The 22,769-nt window shown below is 46.5% G+C and overlaps 1 protein-coding gene across 1 annotated transcript in view; it reads left to right on the top strand.

Annotated features, from left to right (window-relative positions):
• The window catches only part of uimc1 (ubiquitin interaction motif containing 1), a gene marked incomplete at its 3' end in the record, with an annotated part of 38,604 nt that extends 17,375 nt beyond the window's left edge, over positions 1–21,229 (top strand). The window contains exons 10-17 of the mRNA XM_084446117.1: positions 166–200; positions 12,488–12,744; positions 15,082–15,309; positions 18,998–19,085; positions 19,193–19,307; positions 20,097–20,145; positions 20,576–20,627; positions 20,989–21,229. Of these exons, the coding sequence (XP_084302243.1) occupies positions 166–200; positions 12,488–12,744; positions 15,082–15,309; positions 18,998–19,085; positions 19,193–19,307; positions 20,097–20,145; positions 20,576–20,627; positions 20,989–21,229 (1,065 nt within the window). The remainder of the gene's footprint in view (positions 1–165; positions 201–12,487; positions 12,745–15,081; positions 15,310–18,997; positions 19,086–19,192; positions 19,308–20,096; positions 20,146–20,575; positions 20,628–20,988) is intronic.
• Between the last annotated feature and the right edge of the window lie 1,540 nt (positions 21,230–22,769).

Here is a 22,769-nt window from a genome sequence, read left to right as displayed (position 1 = left end):
CTCACTTTCAGGACGCAGCTACACACACACACCTACTTTCCTTCCTGCACCTGGTTCAACCACTAGGTGGTGCTGTTCTGAGTTACACAGACGCAACGTGTGAAGCAGGATGTGTTGGTGTGTAGTAAACAGTGACTGACTGTCTCTGCCTGTCTTTTCTCCTAGAAACCTCCCTCCCCTGTGTTCCATCCATCTCGAAGGTAAGAGAGACCAGACTACCACATCATAGACAGTTTTAATCTGCTGTGCTAATCTGTAACCTGCCACTATCTTTTTTTTTTTTTTTAATATTTTATTTTGCTTTTTTAGTACCAAATACAGTAACAGACAACACACAGCCCACATATGGCCGTATAAAGTAAGACAACAAACAAAAAACAAATAAAAAATAACAATAAAATGATATAGCAAAACTAAATTAAAAGTGGAGACATCTAGCTTCAATCACATAGTCGAGCACATCCTTGATATAAGATTATAGAGAGGCACGATCACATTTTTAATAAAATAGCATTATACAGAGGCACAGTCAATTTGGTGTGATGGGAGGGTCTTCATATAATTCACATAGGGTTGCCATATCTTGTTTAATGTTTTGCTCTTATTCCTTAACCAGTAAGTAATTTTCTCTAGGGGTATACAGCTATTAATTTCAGAGAGCCACAGTCCAATTGGCAGGGGGGCATCTAATAACCTGGCACTATCTAATCTACTATCTATTCATATAATCTCTGATCTAATCCATTAATTAACAATGTATCTATGCATTTTGGTTAAGTAATTGTGCATAGGGCTCTTGTCTATTTTACAAAGTAGAACTTGTGCACATCTGTAGTATGACAGGTGCATCGGAGAGCCGATGGTCAACTTGTGTAGAGAGGAAGAAGTCCTGAACACTCTTCTTTACTTGCAGTCAATCAGTTTATTAAGTAGGGCTGGGTTTAAAAAATCGATTCATGAATCCCAAAATCAATCTTTTATTTAATGAATGAATGAATAAATGAAGGAATGAATAGTTCATTAATTCATTCAATGATTCATTCATTCATTCATTTTTGGAAATCAGTATTGATACTCAGCCCTTGATGTGTTGCATAACTTGGCAGTCATGTAATTAAGGTTACAGCTAAATTAAACAGGTTTTAGTAACACTAACCGAATCGATATTGAATTGAATCGAATCGAAATAATCGATTCCAAACCTTGTGAATCGGAATCGAATCGATTCTTGGAATTCGACTCGATACCCAGCCCTATTATTAAGCATGTTTCCGTTGTATGACCTTCACCAGGTTGTCTTTCCAGAACAAAGGGAGAGATGCTCATTTAAATAGTTTGGTAGACCTACATGGACAATCCAGTCACCTCAAACTGACATCCAATTAAAGCTAAAGATCATACAAACGCCAACTTCATAATAGCACAGTAAAGTAGGTTGTATATATGCAGCTTGGTAGACTTTCAAACTGACACTTATTAGAAAAAAAATACATGATGTATGGCACAATATAAGTAGGCTACATATATACTGGTAGAGTAGACCTACATGGACCATTCAGGTAATGTTTCAACACTCATCAAGCAAAAACACATACAATAATAATATGTGTCTCAATATAGACCTAAGCACAACATTATAAGGCAACTATAAATACACATCCACATTTAATCATATCAAAAATATAATATTAACAAAACAAGAGGCTGGTAGGCTATAGCCCTGGCTGGGACGATGTTGTCCCTGGACGAGCAGAGAGGAGACGAGATTAGAACATATATATTTATATCTCAGTATTATAAAAGGGTGAAAAGAAAACGGCAGCAAGAAAGAGTGAAAACGAGCATCATTAAGCAGGAGTAGATCCTCCAGACCCCTGGGTGATGAGGTCTGTAGTAGATCCCCTGGGTGATGAGGTCTGTAGTAGATCCCCTGGGTGATGAGGTCTGTAGTAGATCCTCCAGACCCCTGGGTGATGAGGTCTGTAGTAGATCAGACCCCTGGGTGATGAGGTCTGTAGTAGATCCCCTGGGTGATGAGGTCTGTAGTAGATCAGACCCCTGGGTGATGAGGTCTGTAGTAGATCAGACCCCTGGGTGATGAGGTCTGTAGTAGATCCCCTGGGTGATGAGGTCTGTAGTAGATCAGACCCCTGGGTGATGAGGTCTGTAGTAGATCCTCCCCCTGGGTGATGAGGTCTGTAGTAGATCCCCTGGGTGATGAGGTCTGTAGTAGATCCTCCAGACCCCTGGGTGATGAGGTCTGTAGTAGATCCTCTAGACCCCTGGGTGATGAGGTCTGTAGTAGATCCTCCAGACCCCTGGGTGATGAGGTCTGTAGTAGATCCTCCAGACCCCTGGGTGATGAGGTCTGTAGTAGATCAGACCCCTGGGTGATGAGGTCTGTAGTAGATCCTCCAGACCCCTGGGTGATGAGGTCTGTAGTAGATCCTCCAGACCGCTGGGTGATGAGGTCTGTAGTAGATCCTCCAGACCCCTGAGTGATGAGGTCTGTAGTAGATCCCCTGGGTGATGAGGTCTGTAGTAGATCCCCTGAGTGATGAGGTCTGTAGTAGATCCCCTGGGTGATGAGGTCTGTAGTAGATCCCCTGGGTGATGAGGTCTGTAGTAGATCCTCCCTGGGTGATGAGGTCTGTAGTAGATCCCCTGGGTGATGAGGTCTGTAGTAGATCTAGACCCCTGGGTGATGAGGTCTGTAGTAGATCCTCTAGACCCCTGGGTGATGAGGTCTGTAGTAGATCTAGACCCCTGGGTGATGAGGTCTGTAGTAGATCCTCCCTGGGTGATGAGGTCTGTAGTAGATCAGACCCCTGGGTGATGAGGTCTGTAGTAGATCCCCTGGGTGATGAGGTCTGTAGTAGATCCTCCAGACCCCTGGGTGATGAGGTCTGTAGTAGATCCCCTGGGTGATGAGGTCTGTAGTAGATCCCCTGGGTGATGAGGTCTGTAGTAGATCCCCTGGGTGATGAGGTCTGTAGTAGATCAGACCCCTGGGTGATGAGGTCTGTAGTAGATCCTCCAGACCCCTGGGTGATGAGGTCTGTAGTAGATCAGACCCCTGGGTGATGAGGTCTGTAGTAGATCCTCCAGACCCCTGGGTGATGAGGTCTGTAGTAGATCAGACCCCTGGGTGATGAGGTCTGTAGTAGATCCTCCAGACCCCTGGGTGATGAGGTCTGTAGTAGATCCTCCAGACCCCTGGGTGATGAGGTCTGTAGTAGATCAGACCCCTGGGTGATGAGGTCTGTAGTAGATCCTCCAGACCCCTGGGTGATGAGGTCTGTAGTAGATCCTCCAGACCCCTGGGTGATGAGGTCTGTAGTAGATCCTCCAGACCCCTGGGTGATGAGGGTAGTAGATCCTCCCTGGGTGATGAGGTCTGTAGTAGATCCTCCAGACCCCTGGGTGATGAGGTCTGTAGTAGATCCTCCAGACCCCTGGGTGATGAGGTCTGTAGTAGATCCCCTGGGTGATGAGGTCTGTAGTAGATCCTCCAGACTCCTGGGTGATGAGGTCTGTAGTAGATCTAGACCCCTGGGTGATGAGGTCTGTAGTAGATCTAGACCCCTGGGTGATGAGGTCTGTAGTAGATCCTCTAGACCCCTGGGTGATGAGGTCTGTAGTAGATCTAGACCCCTGGGTGATGAGGTCTGTAGTAGATCCTCCCTGGGTGATGAGGTCTGTAGTAGATCTATACCCCTGGGTGATGAGGTCTGTAGTAGATCCTCCCTGGGTGACGAGGTCTGTAGTAGATCAGACCCCTGGGTGATGAGGTCTGTAGTAGATCCTCCCTGGGTGATGAGGTCTGTAGTAGATCCTCTAGACCCCTGGGTGATGAGGTCTGTAGTAGATCAGACCCCTGGGTGATGAGGTCTGTAGTAGATCCTCCCTGGGTGATGAGGTCTGTAGTAGATCCTCTAGACCCCTGGGTGATGAGGTCTGTAGTAGATCAGACCCCTGGGTGATGAGGTCTAGTAGATCCTCCAGACCCCTGGGTGATGAGGTCTGTAGTAGATCCTCTAGACCCCTGGGTGATGAGGTCTGTAGTAGATCCTCCAGACCCCTGGGTGATGAGGTCTGTAGTAGATCCTCTAGACCCCTGGGTGATGAGGTCTGTAGTAGATCCTCCAGACCCCTGGGTGATGAGGTCTGTAGTAGATCCCCTGGGTGATGAGGTCTGTATCCAGACCCCTGGGTGATGAGGTCTGTAGTAGATCAGACCCCTGGGTGATGAGGTCTGTAGTAGATCCTCCAGACCCCTGGGTGATGAGGTCTGTAGTAGATCTAGACCCCTGGGTGATGAGGTCTGTAGTAGATCTAGACCCCTGGGTGATGAGGTCTGTAGTAGATCAGACCCCTGGGTGATGAGGTCTGTAGTAGATCTAGACCCCTGGGTGATGAGGTCTGTAGTAGATCCTCCCTGGGTGATGAGGTCTGTAGTAGATCCTCCAGACCCCTGGGTGATGAGGTCTGTAGTAGATCCTCCAGACCCCTGAGTGATGAGGTCTGTAGTAGATCCCCTGGGTGATGAGGTCTGTAGTAGATCCTCCAGACCCCTGGGTGATGAGGTCTGTAGTAGATCCTCCCTGGGTGATGAGGTCTGTAGTAGATCCCCTGGGTGATGAGGTCTGTAGTAGATCCTCTAGACCCCTGGGTGATGAGGTCTGTAGTAGATCTAGACCCCTGGGTGATGAGGTCTGTAGTAGATCAGACCCCTGGGTGATGAGGTCTGTAGTAGATCCCCTGGGTGATGAGGTCTGTAGTAGATCCTCTAGACCCCTGGGTGATGAGGTCTGTAGTAGATCCTCCAGACCCCTGGGTGATGAGGTCTGTAGTAGATCAGACCCCTGGGTGATGAGGTCTGTAGTAGATCAGACCCCTGGGTGATGAGGTCTGTAGTAGATCCCCTGGGTGATGAGGTCTGTAGTAGATCAGACCCCTGGGTGATGAGGTCTGTAGTAGATCCCCTGGGTGATGAGGTCTGCAGTAGATCCTCCAGACCCCTGGGTGATGAGGTCTGTAGTAGATCCCCTGGGTGATGAGGTCTGTAGTAGATCCTCCAGACCCCTGGGTGATGAGGTCTGTCAGGTGAAACATAGCAAACCAGTATCTGCCATGTCTCTCCTATGATGTTTTAGCCTCTCTTACTCTGAAAATGTAATTTAATGTCATTTATTGCTTCATAAATGTTCTTAGCCGGTAGACAAACATACTCCAGGAGCTTGCTCCATCGCCTTGTTGAGAGGGAAGGGAAGAATTTTTACAGCTCACTTATCTGGCCCCCGGGTGATTACTGTTTTTTTGCTTCCCTCTGGAATATGTAGAGTGGGTCGTATGCCCACCTCCCTTGTTCTCTGTAAAGCGCATTGTGTTGCCTCTGGGTATGAAATGCGCTATACAAATAAAGCTTTGATTGATTGATTGATTGATTGAAACTCCAGTAAGGCTTCTTTCTTTTTAACGGCAATGTCATTAGAATGTAGGAAAACGGTGTGCGCACTACCTATACACATACCATATAATATAAAAAGATATAGTCTCTGTATTCCTTCTCATTTACACTTTATTTAACACCTTCTCTTGGTTGTCTAGCCTATAGCTTTACCTTTCCTTGCGCCCATCAAGTTTTGTGCATAGGCGGCAATCTCACAGGAAAGCCTTTATATGTAGTTATTGCGAAGAAATCTCAAAGAAACTGTCTTTAGGGGGAGGCTGACGTGTTCAGTGCCACAGAACCGCAGGGTTCACATGTCGTGTGGCGTCATGAAAGTGTACAGGGTAGTCTGTCATTCCTCCATATGGAACTTTTTTGGTTTGCTTATTTGTTGTTTTAGAACCATTTTGATGGGAAACACTTTGTTTTTGAGGGGATGACAGAAGCTGTTCATTTTCTAAGTGTTGCTGCATTGTGCGCAGTTGCCACGACTGTAGTTACCATTGGGAATGGGGCATAAGAGTGTCTGTTGTAGGTCTGTGGGTTGTGTAGGTCTGTGGGTTGTGTAGGCCTGTGGGTTGTGTAGACCTGTAGGTTGTGTAGGCCTATGGGTTGTGTAGGTCTGTGGGTTGTGTAGGTCTGTGGGTTGTGTAGACCTGTGGGTTGTGTAGGTCTGTGGGTTGTGTAGACCTGTGGGTTGTGTAGGTCTGTGGGTTGTGTAGGCCTGTGGGTTGTGTAGGCCTGTGGGTTGTGTAGGTCTGTGGGTTGTGTAGACCTATGGGTTGTGTAGGTCTGTGGGTTGTGTAGGTCTGTGGGTTGTGTAGACCTGTGGGTTGTGTAGTCCTGTGGGTTGTGTAGACCTGTGGGTTGTGTAGGTCTGTGGGTTGTGTAGACCTGTGGGTTGTGTAGACCTGTGGGTTGTGTAGGCCTGTGGGTTGTGTAGGTCTGTGGGTTGTGTAGGTCTGTGGGTTGTGTAGGTCTGTGGGTTGTGTAGGTCTGTGGGTTGTGTAGACCTATGGGTTGTGTAGGTCTGTGGGTTGTGTAGGCCTGTGGGTTGTGTAGGTCTGTGGGTTGTGTAGGCCTGTGGGTTGTGTAGACCTGTGGGTTGTGTAGGCCTGTGGGTTGTGTAGACCTGTGGGTTGTGTAGGTCTGTGGGTTGTGTAGACATGTGGGTTGTGTAGGTCTGTGGGTTGTGTAGACCTGTGGGTTGTGTAGGCCTGTGGGTTGTGTAGACCTGTGGGTTGTGTAGACCTCTGGGTTGTGTAGACCTCTGGGTTGTGTAGACCTGTGGGTTGTGTAGGCTCGTGCCATGCAAAATCAGCAAGGACTAGTGAGTCAAGTTTTCCCACTGCTTGTTTATAAAAAGAGTTTGGCCTTTAAAGTGTAAGTGCTAGATCAGGGTCAGAATGTTAGATCAGGGTCAGCATGTTAGATCAGGGTCAGAATGTTAGATCAGGGTCAGAATGTTAGATCAGGGTCAGCATGTTAGATCAGGGTCAGCATGTTAGATCAGGGTCAGCATGTTAGATCAGGGTCAGAATGTTAGATCAGGGTCAGCATGTTAGATCAGGGTCAGAATGTTAGATCAGGGTCAGAATGTTAGATAAGGGTCAGAATGTTAGATCAGGGTCAGAATGTTAGATCAGGGTCAGAATGTTAGATCAGGGTCAGCATGTTAGATCAGGGTCAGAATGCTAGATCAGGGTCAGAATGTTAGATCAGGGTCAGCATGTTAGATCAGGGTCAGAATGTTAGATCAGGGTCAGAATGTTAGATCAGGGTCAGCATGTTAGATCAGGGTCAGCATGTTAGATCAGGGTCAGCATGTTAGATCAGGGTCAGAATGTTAGATCAGGGTCAGCATGTTAGATCAGGGTCAGAATGTTAGATCAGGGTCAGAATGTTAGATAAGGGTCAGAATGTTAGATCAGGGTCAGAATGTTAGATCAGGGTCAGAATGCTAGATCAGGGTCATAGATCAGGGTCAGAATGTTAGATCAGGGTCATAGATCAGGGTCAGAATGTTAGATCAGGGTCATAGATCAGGGTCAGAATGTTAGATCAGGGTCAGCATGTTAGATCAGGGTCAGAATGTTAGATCAGGGTCAGAATGTTAGATCAGGGTCAGAATGTTAGATCAGGGTCAGAATGCTAGATCAGGGTCATAGATCAGGGTCAGAATGTTAGATCAGGGTCATAGATCAGGGTCAGAATGTTAGATCAGGGTCATAGATCAGGGTCAGAATGTTAGATCAGGGTCAGCATGTTAGATCAGGTTCAGAATGTTAGATCAGGGTCAGAATGTTAGATCAGGGTCAGCATGTTAGATCAGGGCCAGCATGTTAGATCAGGGTCAGAATGTTAGATCAGGGCCAGAATGTTAGATCAGGGCCAGAATGTTAGATCAGGGTCAGCATGTTAGATCAGGGTCAGCATGTTAGATCAGGGTCAGCATGTTAGATCAGGGTCAGAATGTTAGATCAGGGTCAGCATGTTAGATCAGGGCCAGCATGTTAGATCAGGGTCAGAATGTTAGATCAGGGTCAGAATGTTAGATCAGGGCCAGAATGTTAGATCAGGTTCAGAATGTTAGATCAGGGTCAGAATGTTAGATCAGGGCCAGAATGTTAGATCAGGGCCAGCATGTTAGATCAGGGTCAGCATGTTAGATCAGGGCCAGCATGTTAGATCAGGGCCAGAATGTTAGATCAGGTTCAGAATGTTAGATCAGGGTCAGAATGTTAGATCAGGGTCAGCATGTTAGATCAGGGTCAGAATGTTAGATCAGGGTCAGAATGTTAGATCAGGGTCAGAATGTTAGATCAGGGTCAGCATGTTAGATCAGGGTCAGCATGTTAGATCAGGGTCAGAATGTTAGATCAGGGCCAGAATGTTAGATCAGGTTCAGAATGTTAGATCAGGGTCAGAATGTTAGATCAGGGCCAGAATGTTAGATCAGGGTCAGCATGTTAGATCAGGGTCAGCATGTTAGATCAGGGTCAGCATGTTAGATCAGGGTCAGCATGTTAGATCAGGGTCAGCATGTTAGATCAGGGTCAGAATGTTAGATCAGGGCCAGCATGTTAGATCAGGGTCAGCATGTTAGATCAGGGCCAGCATGTTAGATCAGGGCCAGCATGTTAGATCAGGTTCAGAATGTTAGATCAGGGTCAGAATGTTAGATCAGGGTCAGCATGTTAGATCAGGGTCAGCATGTTAGATCAGGGTCAGAATGTTAGATCAGGGCCAGAATGTTAGATCAGGGTCAGAATGTTAGATCAGGGTCAGAATGTTAGATCAGGGTCAGCATGTTAGATCAGGGCCAGCATGTTAGATCAGGGTCAGAATGTTAGATCAGGGCCAGAATGTTAGATCAGGGCCAGAATGTTAGATCAGGTTCAGAATGTTAGATCAGGGTCAGAATGTTAGATCAGGGCCAGAATGTTAGATCAGGGCCAGCATGTTAGATCAGGGTCAGCATGTTAGATCAGGGCCAGCATGTTAGATCAGGGCCAGAATGTTAGATCAGGTTCAGAATGTTAGATCAGGGTCAGAATGTTAGATCAGGGTCAGCATGTTAGATCAGGGTCAGAATGTTAGATCAGGGTCAGAATGTTAGATCAGGGCCAGAATGTTAGATCAGGGTCAGAATGTTAGATCAGGGTCAGAATGTTAGATCAGGGTCAGCATGTTAGATCAGGTTCAGCATGTTAGATCAGGTTCAGAATGTTAGATCAGGGTCAGAATGTTAGATCAGGGTCAGAATGTTAGATCAGGATCAGAATGTTAGATCAGGGTCAGAATGTTAGATCAGGGTCAGAATGTTAGATCAGGGCCAGAATGTTAGATCAGGGTCAGAATGTTAGATCAGGGCCAGAATGTTAGATCAGGGTCAGCATGTTAGATCAGGGTCAGCATGTTAGATCAGGGCCAGAATGTTAGATCAGGGCCAGAATGTTAGATCAGGGCCAGAATGTTAGATCAGGATCAGAATGTTAGATCAGGGTCAGAATGTTAGATCAGGGCCAGAATGTTAGATCAGGGTCAGAATGTTAGATCAGGGTCAGAATGTTAGATCAGGGTCAGAATGTTAGATCAGGGTCAGCATGTTAGATCAGGGTCAGCATGTTAGATCAGGGTCAGAATGTTAGATCAGGGCCAGAATGTTAGATAAGGTTCAGAATGTTAGATCAGGGTCAGAATGTTAGATCAGGGCCAGAATGTTAGATCAGGGTCAGCATGTTAGATCAGGGTCAGCATGTTAGATCAGGGTCAGAATGGCAGATCAGGGTCAGAATGGCAGATCAGGGTCAGAATGTTAGATCAGGGTCAGAATGTTAGATCAGGGTCAGAATGTTAGATCAGGGTCAGCATGTTAGATCAGGGTCAGCATGTTAGATCAGGGTCAGCATGTTAGATCAGGGTCAGCATGTTAGATCAGGGTCAGAATGTTAGATCAGGGTCAGAATGATAGATCAGGGTCAGAATGTTAGATCAGGGTCAGAATGTTAGATCAGGGTCAGAATGCTAGATCAGGGTCAGAATGTTAGATCAGGGTCAGAATGTTAGATCAGGGTCAGAAGGTTAGATCAGGGTCAGAATGTTAGATCAGCGTCAGCATGTTAGATCAGGGTCAGAATGTTAGATCAGGGTCAGAATGTTAGATCAGGGTCAGAATGCTAGATCAGGGCCAGAATGTTAGATCAGGGTCAGCATGTTAGATCAGGGTCAGCATGTTAGATCAGGGCCAGAATGTTAGATCAGGGTCAGAATGTTAGATCAGGGTCAGCATGTTAGATCAGGGTCAGCATGTTAGATCAGGGCCAGAATGTTAGATCAGGGTCAGAATGTTAGATCAGGGTCAGAATGTTAGATCAGGGTCAGAATGTTAGATCAGGGTCAGCATGTTAGATCAGGGTCAGCATGTTAGATCAGGGTCAGAATGTTAGATCAGGGTCAGAATGTTAGATCAGGGTCAGAATGTTAGATCAGGGTCAGCATGTTAGATCAGGGTCAGAATGTTAGATCGGGGTCAGAATGTTAGATCGGGGTCAGAATGTTAGATCAGGGCCAGAATGTTAGATCAGGGTCAGAATGTTAGATCAGGGTCAGCATGTTAGATCGGGGTCAGAATGTTAGATCGGGGTCAGAATGTTAGATCGGGGTCAGAATGTTAGATCAGGGTCAGCATGTTAGATCAGGGTCAGAATGTTGGATCAGGGTCAGAATGTTAGATCAGGGTCAGAATGTTAGATCAGGGTCAGCATGTTAGATCAGGGTCAGCATGTTAGATCAGGGTCAGAATGTTAGATCAGGGTCAGAATGTTAGATCAGGGTCAGAATGTTAGATCAGGGCCAGCATGTTAGATCAGGGTCAGCATGTTAGATCAGGGTCAGCATGTTAGATCAGGGTCAGCATGTTAGATCAGGGTCAGAATGTTAGATCAGGGTCAGAATGTTAGATCAGGGTCAGCATGTTAGATCAGGGTCAGCATGTTAGATCAGGGTCAGAATGTTAGATCAGGGTCAGAATGTTAGATCAGGGTCAGAATGTTAGATCAGGGTCAGAATGTTAGATCAGGGTCAGAATGTTAGATCAGGGTCAGAATGTTAGATCAGGGTCAGCATGTTAGATCAGGGTCAGCATGTTAGATCAGGGTCAGAATGTTAGATCAGGGTCAGAATGTTAGATCAGGGCCAGAATGTTAGATCAGGGTCAGAATGTTAGATCAGGGCCTGAATGTTAGATCAGGGCCTGAATGTTAGATCAGGGTCAGAATGTTAGATCAGGGTCAGAATGTTAGATCAGGGTCAGAATGTTAGATCAGGGTCAGAATGTTAGATCAGGGTGAGCATGTTAGATCAGGGTCAGAATGTTAGATCAGGGTCAGAATGTTAGATCAGGGTCAGAATGTTAGATCAGGGTCAGCATGTTGGATCAGGGTCAGAATGTTAGATCAGGGTCAGCATGTTAGATCAGGGTCAGAATGTTAGATCAGGGTCAGAATGTTAGATCAGGGTCAGCATGTTGGATCAGGGTCAGAATGTTAGATCAGGGTCAGAATTTTAGATCAGGGCCAGAATGTTAGATCAGGGTCAGAATGTTAGATCAGGGTGAGCATGTTAGATCAGGGTCAGCATGTTAGATCAGGGTCAGAATGTTAGATCAGGGCCAGAATGTTAGATCAGGGCCAGAATGTTAGATCAGGGTCAGAATGTTAGATCAGGGTCAGAATGTTAGATCAGGGCCAAAATGTTAGATCAGGGTCAGAATGTTAGATCAGGGTCAGCATGCTAGATCAGGGTCAGCATGTTAGATCAGGGTCAGCATGTTAGATCAGGGTCAGAATGTTAGATCAGGGTCAGCATGTTAGATCAGGGTCAGCATGTTAGATCAGGGTCAGAATGTTAGATCAGGGTCAGAGTGTTAGATCAGGGTCAGCATGTTAGATCAGGGTCAGAATGTTAGATCAGGGTCAGAATGTTAGATCAGGGTCAGAAGGTTTTCTAAAACAGGCTTGATGACATGAATGGGGAGAATAAGAGGTGATGCAGGTTACAGAAAAACCTTTCTTTTTTCTCACTTTGTTCAATAATTCACAACTGTGTTTTCTCATATTTTTCTCCTATGCCCTCTGAATCCACTCAGTAGGGTACCCGCGTTGGATGAATCGACTTCTCATATCATCAGCTTTTTCTATCAAATCATCAGTAGACTCACATACTCTTCTGAGTCAGACTAATTGGGTTTTTGGGAGCCCACGCCTGAGTGGTGGGGTGAAAACGGCCAATAAAAGAGTGTTTCTGTCAGGTTGGTTACGGTACGAAGACACGGATAGGGTACCATTGTTTTTAAAAACCCACATGTCCAGAAAGTGAACCTTTTCCTCACTGTACTTCTTGGGTCCTATCAGTTTAGCCTGTATTGCCATGATTCTAGGAGTGATTTGACATTGACCGGTAAATGAGATCAGGCAGTCTGATCAGGCAGTCAAAGGTCAGGTTGAGTACTGATCACTGATTGGTCCCTGGTAGGAGGCTGACTCTGAGGAGGGCTGAGAGAAGAACAGAGCCACCGCAGGAGGAGAACTCACAGCCACCACCGCAGGAGGAGAACGCACAACTACCATGGCAAGAGGAGAACGCACAGCCACCACAGGAAGAGGAGAACATAGAGCCACCATCGCAGGAGGAGAAAGCACCGCCACCACGGGAGGAGGAGAAAGGCAGAGAGGCGGAAGGACGGAGGGATGAAGAGGCGGAGGGGATGGGAGAGGAAGAGGTGGACGAGGGTGGGTGTGATGTTTGTCCAGGTACAGAAATCATGCAACCTTACTGCTAATGATAGACGAGAGTGAGCTGGTGAGTCATTTCAGGTGAGTCATACCAGGCGAGTCATACCAGGCGAGTCACACCAGGTGAGTCATACCAGGTGAGTCATACCAGGTGAGTCACACCATGTGAGTCACACCATGTGAGTCACACCAGGTGAGTCACACCAGGTGAGTCATACCAGGTGAGTCATAGTTACACTCCTTAAAAACAGGGGTACTGTGGTGCTGTATAGAGCCATTCACAACGACCCCTGAAAAATGGTTCTTTCTGACCAGAAAAGTCATTTCTATATCAGTTCTATACATCAACTTTATTCAGAGGCCTCTTCTAGTGTTACAAATGGTTCCGTATATAGTGACCTTTTTTCAAGATTAGAGATTCCTTTTATTCGTCACATGTAATGTACGTTGTTGTCCAAGATTATGCCACAGATAAACTCTAATAGTAATAGTGCCTTACAAATTCACAAGTTTACAAATGACAAAAAATACAATTTTACAAATGAATGCAAAACACAATAAGTACCCTTTCTATAAGTATAAAGTGAATCTGGGACGGATTTGAATGTGTAGATCCCAGGGACAGACTGCTAACATGTCCTCCCCCTGTGGTGACAGAGACCCAGCTCAGTGACGAGGACCTCACTCAGCTAGACCTGATGGTGACCAGCCCGCCCCTAGGCCAGGTGAGTGTGCCTAGCCAGCTGTGCTAACACCTGCCCCACCCTCAGGGCCCATCCAGACACCCAGCACACTGGGACTGTGGCCTGTCTGGGAATGACTGCCTGACTGACTGACTGACTGACTGACTGACTGACTGACTGACTGACTGACTGACTGACTGACTGACTGACTGACTGACTGACTGCTGGTGGGATGGGAGATGGTGGCTCTTTGTAGGTGCTCTTAAAGGACAATGCTCGTTTTTGACAACCTGGACCTTATTGACGACATATTATAAGACGTTTGACTCACCGAGATCACTTTGGTGGAGTTCGGAGGCATGTAGAAGAAATTTAAAATCCAGCGCGAGCCAGTATATCCATGTAATGGCGGTGGTCGGGGCACTGAGAATGCAGCTTCTAAAAATCTATTTTCTGCCGCGAAACGGTTGTTTTCATCAATCTGTCTTGATGAATCGCTAGTTGTGCTTACATAGAGCCTAGGCCTGTTGTGTTGTTTTTCACATGCCTCTGTAATATGATCTTTAGAAACGTCTTTAGATACGAAATAGCTTCCTCACTTGCTCCAGCACGCATGCGCACAGCGTGCTGGAGCAACGATTGCGCGCTGTGCGCATGCGTGCTGGAGCAAGTGAGGAAGCTATTTCGTTTCGAAAGACGTTTCTTAAGATCATGGCATGTGAAAACCACAACAGGCCTATGCTCTATGTAAGCACAACTAGCGATTCATCAAGACAGATTGATGAAAACAACCGTTTCGCGGCAGAAAATTGATTTTTAGAAGCTGCATTCTCAGTGCCCCGTCCGCCGCCATTACATGGATATACTGGCTCGCGCTGGATTTTAAATTTCTTCTACATGCCTCCGAACTACACCAAAGTGATCTCGGTGAGTCAAACGTCTTATAATATGTCGTCAATAAGGTCCAGGTTGTCAAAAACGAGCATTGTCCTTTAAGTTACAGCAGCATTTCTAGTTTTTATTTGCACAGGACAGGCAAAAGTGAACGAACATCATGGTTACATGTCATACAGTTGTGTGCTGGGGAGGCAATAAACCCACAAGGGTTTTATTTAAAAATCTTGCACACAAACCAGGGTCTTAATACAGGGCACATCCTCAGCAGAGACCTTGGAGTCAGAGCGACTCCCTGTCTAATGAAAGCTTTGAGGCTCCTACTGGGGGCGGCTGTAGCTCAGTTGGTAGAGCGGGTCGTTCAATGATCGAAGGGTCAGCGGTTCGAATCCCAGCTCCGACTGTCCACATCGAAGTGTCCTTGAGCAAGACACCTAACCCCAAATTGCTCCCAATGAGCAGGTTAGCACCTTGCATGGCAGCTACCGCCATTGGTGTGTGTGTGTGAATGGGTGAATGAGAGGCCATTGTAAAGCGCTTTGAGTGCCGCTAAGGTGGGAAAGCGCTATATAAGTGCAGTCCATTTACCATTTACTGACGCTGTCGTTCTCTGGGTCCTCTCCCCAGCCAGACAGCCAGCTCCTGCCCCAGATCCAGACCTTCCTCCCGGGCCGCCCGGCCCAGCAGGAGGGGGTGGTGGAGGAGGGGATGGAGGTGGACGGAGGGGAGGGGCGCAGCCCTGGGGTCACCCCGCCAGGAGGACAGGATGTGGGGATGAAGGAGGAGGAGGAGGGAGAGGAGGAGGTGCGCAGGGGTGCCCCGGAACCACAACCGGACCCGCCCAGTGGGATGGCCAGTGTGGAGTGTCCCATGTGCATGCAGGGCTTCCCTCAGGGGGAGATAGAGATGCACGCGGCCTACTGTGATGGGACACCAGGGGGCGCCATGGAGCAAGGGGAGGAGGCTCAGGAGAGCCAGGCTCAGGGTGAGACTGCAGCATATCCAGACAAATATCACCACCAAACAATTTAGCAGTGTTTTATTTGAGCAATAAACCACGAGAGGCCGTGTGTTGTAGTGATTTTATAACAGCTAGGGGGCGTTGTTAGGCACGACGCGAAGCGGAGTAAAACCCCCCTAGCTGTTATAAAATCACTATAACACACGGCCTCTCGTGGTTTATTGCTTTTATACAACGGTTACTACATCTATTAGTGTAAAATAAACACACAGCAATGTAAAATATAAACATTTTTTCAAAACGAAGCATCATTCCCTCAATTCCGCCGAGCAAAATAGTCCCCCTAACAAAAGGGTTGCCAAGCAACAACAACAACTACAACGCATTGGATCAAATGGGAGGCGCGTTAATACTGAAAATGGAATGATATGCGGTCCCAGGTGTGTGTTACAAAGTATTTTAACACGGCTTCCAGCCAATCAGAATCAAGAAGCAGAACTAACCGTTGTATAAATAACTATAGAGAGACTTCGGGCTCCAAATTAAATTGATAGGCTACATTACAAACCACTGACTGATAACATGATTCATGTTTTCAATGAAGGTAACACATTATTTGGCAATATCCTTGTTCTTGTTACCTAATGTCGCCTGACATTTTCTCACGTTATCAGACTATGATAATGCTTTGTGCCAAAACAAACTTTTGAGCCAAGCCTGCTCCCTGTGTGGGGGCACTAGAGACACAGGGGGGGGGGGGGCAAACCCGCCGGGGGGGGAAAACCCGCCGGCTCCAACCCGAGGGGGTCGCCAAAGTGTCACCCAAACATGGCCACCCCTTCACCTCCATTCATTTGGACCTGGGCTCTGGAGCGAAACATTCCCCCCATTCATTGGGGCCAGAGACACGGGGTCTTCACTGCCCCCCCCCCCCCCCCCCCCCAAGCTACAAGCAGCATACGTAGCACCTCTCCATTCCCTCTGAGAGTTGATCCTGGCCTCATCTAGTGCTTCCAGGTCTAGGGTGTGTCTGGGGTCCAGATATGGTCTTATCCACACCTGCCATGGCCTCAGGGACGTGCACAGATAGACACGAGGTGGTGCTAGAGCACCTGCCCTTTGCCATCTGGACAAGGCAAGGGCCCTTTTGAAAGTAACTCTCTTATGTTTTTTTGTTGTTGTTTTTTTACAGTGTAGGCCATAGTGACATCGATCAATTCTTGATTAAAAGCGTGTAATAATAATGCCCCAAAGTGCGTTGTAATTTTGCCAGACCCCCCCCACACACACACACCCGTGCCCCCCCCCCCCCTCCCTCTCTTCCGTTGTCAACGGTAAACGCGAAAGCGGACACAAACGGAGGCGCGCTACTCCTCCACTGCCCTTTCCCCATCCAGAGCGCCCGAGTGATGACCGCTAACCAGCCAGGTAACACATAAACCAAACCAGTGTATTGTTTGCCCCCTAAGCCTCGTGCCAAACTATAACTTGTAGTGGTGTGCATCTTGACTGCCCTCACGATTCGATTCAATTATGATTCGATCCAATTATCCGATGCATCTCGATTCATCACATCCTCAATTTTCAATATTACTACACATGGCTTATTCATCAATTAACAGTGTGACAAACATGAACTCCTTGGGGGTTTTTTATTCCGAAAAGTGCCTTTTCAAAAGAAAAAATTATAATTATAGGTCAAGCCTACCAACATTTGTGTCAACCTTCAGATTACTTCTGCAGTATGCTGTAAATTAAAGTGCAAAAATAATACAATAATAAAAATACACTTTTTTCACATTAAAGGACAATGCTCGTTTTTGACAACCTGGACCTTATTTACGACATATTATAAGACGTTTGACTCACCGAGATCACTTTGGTGTAGTTCGGAGGTCTGTAGAAGAAATGTAAAATCCAGCGCGAGCCAGTATATCCATGTAATGGCGGCGGACAGGGCACCGAGAATGCAGTTTCTAAAAATCTATTTTCTGCCGCGAAACGGTTGTTTTCATCAATCTGTCTTCATGAATCGCTAGTTGTGCTTACATAGAGCGTAGGCCTGTTGTGGTTTTTCACATGCCTCTGTAATATGATCTTTAGAAACGTCTTTAGACACGAAATAGCTTCCTCACTTGCTCCAGCACGCATGCGCACAGCATGCTGGAGCAACGATTGCGCGCTGTGTGCATTAGTCTAGTAGTCTGTCATACGCACTGTTCCATCTTGTGGGAACGTCAGTCTTCAGTTTTTGAGGCTCCAGACGGAGAAGTTTTTGCTTCTCTTTGAGCTGGTAGCTGGCGGTAGAGCTACGATGGAAGAAAGTGGATTTATGCGGTAATTTGCGCTGCCACAATCATGTTTGATGCGTTGTCAGCAGTAGCGGAGCCAGGGTAGGGGTGACTGCCCCCACTATTCACTGGGGCCCACCATTGACAAGGGGGTTCTTGACGGCCAAGTGCCACAACCGCAGGGCCCCGTTCACCTGTTTGTATCGTCGATTCCGCCCGTCTTAGTACCACCTTAGCAGGGCCCCCCGTCACTCTGAGGAGAGAAGCTTTTACCGTTGCGCTAAGATTTAAAACACATAGCCTCCCTGTCTGTTGTCTAAATGCGCTATACAAATAAAGCTTTGATTGATTGATTGATTGATTGATTGTTGTAGGCCTATTTGTTTTCCTCGCTGTTTTTTTGTTTAAAAAAAACGGTACAAAAAAAAAAAAAAAAAAGATGGGCATTTCCCAACATCACTATTTAGTATCGTCTTTATGGAACACTCCCTGTTACCAGAGCCAATGCAGAACGCAGCTTCAGCGGCCTGAAAGTGATCAAAAGTGATATCCGTGCAAGCATGAAGGAGGCTAGACTGTCACACCTCGCTTGTAGAACCTTAGGCTTTACAGGGCTGCCAAGTCTCACGCATTGAGCGTGAGACGCGCGTTTCAGTCTGTTCTCACGCTCACACGCCACACTCATTCTCACGCAGAGAAATGAGCAACCCCTACATACTACAGGCCCGTAGCCAGGGGTGGATCGAGTGGATCGAACGAATCGATCAGGGCAAAAGCCCCCCCCCCCCCCCCCCCCCCGGTCAACAATCTCTGTCAGCACCCCCCACCCCGTCAACAACTCGCGCGACAATCAAAATACAAATTATCTGTCAGCCCCCCGTCCCCGTCAACATCTCGCCTCATGTTTCACTGAGCACCTGCCCCCCAAAATGTCTGTGCACGCCACTGCACGGCCTGCTAGAGAGGGTGCAGGCTTGGACATCACCCACCCAAAATGCTATGTTGTCTAATCGAATTGTTAATGTCTGAGCCATACAAGATTATGGAAAATTGCATTATCCTCAAAATTGCCCACTCAAAAATATCATCCTAGCTCTGACCCTCCCCCCGGTTGTACATGTTGGACACTAGGACATGTGAAGTTGTAAAGATCACTAACTAGTTGATCACAATTGATCATGTTTATTCCTGAATCCTTCTGAATTACATGCGCCTGAATACGGACTTTAGCTATTGAGACGTTAGTGTGTCTGTACTGGGGTGCATGAACCCGGACCTGCTCACCTGGGAGTCACCTCCATACCGAGCAGAAGCAGCAAGTCTCAAACTCCACATGTATCAGAGTCTGTTTACACCAAAGGATTGAATGCTCATCCTCAAAATCCAGTCTGAACTCTCTCCCTCTCTCCCTCGTTGTCAAGTCTCAGTGAAGGCTCGTAGGAAGAGGACCAGGAGGGGGGACATCATCGGGGACGACCAACCCAGCTCCTCCGCATCTGGATCTAACAAGTAAGTATATACCAGCGCTTACCCCACCTTCTCTGCTCTTAAAGTTGCTACTGTGAAGGACTGTGTGGAGGCTCTGAACGTGTGTGTGTGTGTGTGCACGCCTACAGCAGGCCAGCGCCTCGGGGTGAGAAGTGTTTCCTGTGTCAGAAGGTCTTTCCTCTGAGGGAGTATGAGAGGCACGTGGAGGACTGTATCAAGCTCAAGTCCTCTAAACCTGGCCAGGTACAGCGGAGGACAGCTGAGCCTGGGGATGAAGGTTCCTCACAACAGAGGCTCTGCAGTCGCCTTGTAAACCACCTAGCAAGCACACCCAGCGCCATGTTGGAAGACTGACAACATGTGGAAGCAAATTGTATCGAGTTCTATATGGCATAAATATATGGCATAAAGTTTCAGTGCAATTTCCCCACGCAATAACAAAATATAAAGGCTTTGTTGTGATATTGCCGCCTATTTAGTCAGATTGAACAAAACTTGATGGCGGCAAGGAAAGGTAAAGCTATAGGCTAGACAACCAAGAGAAGGTGTTAAATAAAGTGTAAACGAGAAGTAATACGGAGACTAGTCAACCTCATCAACCAACATGTGTTTTTATATGATATGGTATGTGTATAGGTAGTGCGCACACCGTTTCCCTACATCCTAATCACAGCCAACAAATATTTAGCAGGAAACTTCTTAGGTGAAATTACTATCTATCTAGTCATGTTTTATTTGTCATAGTAGTTTTATTTTAATTTTATTCTAATCACATTGCTTTATTCTATTTTGCTGTATTTTATGGTGGTGTTAGTGCTTCTTATTTACAATGTTTTTGTGTTATTTTAATTGTTTTATTTTGTTTGTGAAGCACTTTGTAACCATGTTTTGAAAAGTGCTATAAAAATGTGTATTATTATTAGATTATTTTGAATCCTTGACAATCTACAGTAAGTTATTGTTGAAGGAACTCCTCAGATGGGTTAGTCCTAGCATTCTAGAACTTTCTATATCTTCTGTGTGCTTCTCCAGAGTGGAAACCTACTAGCAGCCCTGGAGCAGACTGAAAGCAGAGACTCAGGTACTTACTCTCTGTCTGACTCTGTCTGTCTCTCTCGCTGACTCTGTCTGACTCTGCCTTGCTCTGACTCTCTCTGTCTGACTCTGCCTGTCTCTCTCGCTGACTCTGTCTGACTCTGCCTTGCTCTGACTCTCTGCCTGTCTCTGACTCTCTGCCTCTCTCTGTCTGACTCCGACTCTCTGACTCTCTGTCTGACTCTGTCTCTGCCTGTCTCTCTGATGCTCTCTGACTCTCGCTGACTCTGTCTGCCTGTCTCTGTCTGTTTGTCCTTCTGTCTGGCTGCCTCTGTCTTACTGTCTTGTCTCCCTCTGTCCTCTCTCTGTCTTGTCTAGTTGCAAAGCAGCTGCTTTACACAAACATTAAAGGCTTTCTCCTGTGGTGATTATGTAATGGGTCTTTAGCCCGTGGGATCATGCTGTGTTTATATCAGTAGGAACTGGTGAGGCTGGGCCATGTGACTCTACCCTCAGGAGCAATCAGGGGTGAGTAACAGGACTTCTAGGCCTACACATCTTGATAACTGCTTTTCTCAGGGTTGGTCTATGGAGACAGCTGTTTCTTCTCTCAATGTAAACAGACTGTATTAGATCCACCCAAAAAATCGCACTGTCTCTGAAGGTGCGTCTGTGTTGATGACAGTATCTGTGTTGATGATGGTGTCTGTGTTCACTGCGCCTGTGTTGATGTCTGTGTTGCCTGTGTGTGTTGACGATTGTGTCTGTGTGTCGCCTGTGTTGATATCCGTGTTGATGATGGTGTCTGTGTTGGTGCGTTCATGATTGTGTACGTGTTGCATGTGTGTGTAGATGACTGTATGTGTGTTGATGATGGTGTCTGTTCCAGCAACCCTTTGGACCCGCAGGACTCAGACGAGTCCGGAGTTGGTGGGTATCTCTCGGGACCCTCCGCCATCAGAGTGAGCAGCTCTCCCATCCGCTCCTTCACCCCCATCTCTGAAGCCACAGACTGCCTTATCGACTTCAAGCACCAGTACAACACCACCAAGCTCAGCCGGAGAGGAGGAGGAGGAGGAGGAAGAGGAGGAGGAGGAAGAAGAGGAGGAGGGAGAAGAAGATTAAAATGATAGTCTTTGTTCGCTTAGCCTACTAAAATACTGCAGACACTGTCTTCATAACCTATGGCTGTGTATGGTTTTTTGTTTGTCATACTGATATTGAATTAATCATATCTATTAGAATCAGATTTAGATGTATATATTTCGGCAAGTAGGTTTTCACCTACGATGGTTTTTAATGATATTAAACGATACTGAGATTTGTAAAATAAAATAAAAATGAATAACTTAAAAAAAAAAAAAAGACACATTTACATTGGAAGAATGAATAATAAAAAATAAAAAACATTTACATTGGAAGCAATATCAAGAGGTTTCAGGTGCTGCTGAAATGGCTGGTTTTTCATAAATAAAAGACACATTATTTAAATAGATTAATTCCCTTCCAGCGTTTCTTCCCCTTCCAGCGTTTCTTCCTCTTCCAGCGTTTCTTCCCCTTCCAGCGTTTCTTCCCCTTCCAGCGTTTCTTCCCCTTCCAGCGTTTCTTCCCCTTCTAGCGTTTCTTCCCCTTCCAGCGTTTCTTCCTCTTCCAGCGTTTCTTCCCCTTCCAGCGTTTCTTCCTCTTCCAGCGTTTCTTCCTCTTCCAGCGTTTCTTCCTCTTCCAGCGTTTCTTCCTCTTCCAGCGTTTCTTCCCCTTCCAGCGTTTCTTCCTCTTCCAGCGTTTCTTCCCCTTCCAGCGTTTCTTCCTGCTAGAGGTTGAATGAGCCCCGGGGTGTTGTACGTTCCAGTATCCCCGTGTATACCATTAGTCTGTAATCGTGTATAGTCTATACAGACCATATAATGTGCTCTATTTTGTCCTTAATTGTATGGAGGTAAGGGTCGTCCACACCCCATTAAACTGGTTCGCATTGATGCTTGGTGTAATTTGGACTACAGAGCCGACGCAAGTTGTTAACGTTTGTATCGGTCATGGTTTACAGTATTCAGCAGTAGAGCACGACACCCCAGTCTATATACACCATGGCACATCATGCCTGATTGGCACATGCCCTGAATGCAGCAGTGTTCGCTGATCACATGGCTGTATTAAAGGACAATGCTCGTTTTTGACAACCTGGACCTTATTTACGACATATTATAAGACGTTTGACTCACCGAGATCACTTTGGTGTAGTTCGGAGGTCTGTAGAAGAAATTTAAAATCCAGCGCGAGCCAGTATATCCATGTAATGTCGGTGGTCGGGGCACTGAGAATGCAGTTTCTCAAAATCTATTTTCTGCCGCGAAACGGTTGTTTTCATCAATCTGTCTTCACAAAACGAAATAGCTTCCTCGCACAGCGCGCAATCGTTGCTCCAGCACGCCGTGCTGTGAAGAAGCTATTTCGTTTCGAAAGACGTTTCTAAAGATCATATTACAGAGGCATGTGAAAAACCACCACAGGCCTATGCTCTATGTAAGCACAACTAGCGATTCATCAAGACAGATTGATGAAAACAACCGTTTCGCGGCAGAATTTTTTAGAAACTGCATTCTCAGTGCCCCGACTACCGACATTACATGGATATACTGGCTCGCGCTGGATTTTAAATTTCTTCTACATGCC

Source organism: Borostomias antarcticus (genome assembly GCF_949987555.1).
Source record: "Borostomias antarcticus genome assembly, chromosome: 1".
Taxonomy (NCBI): Eukaryota; Metazoa; Chordata; class Actinopteri; order Stomiiformes; family Stomiidae; genus Borostomias; species Borostomias antarcticus.
Note: the sequence above shows the minus strand (reverse complement) of the source record. Positions and strands in the feature narration are given on the sequence as shown.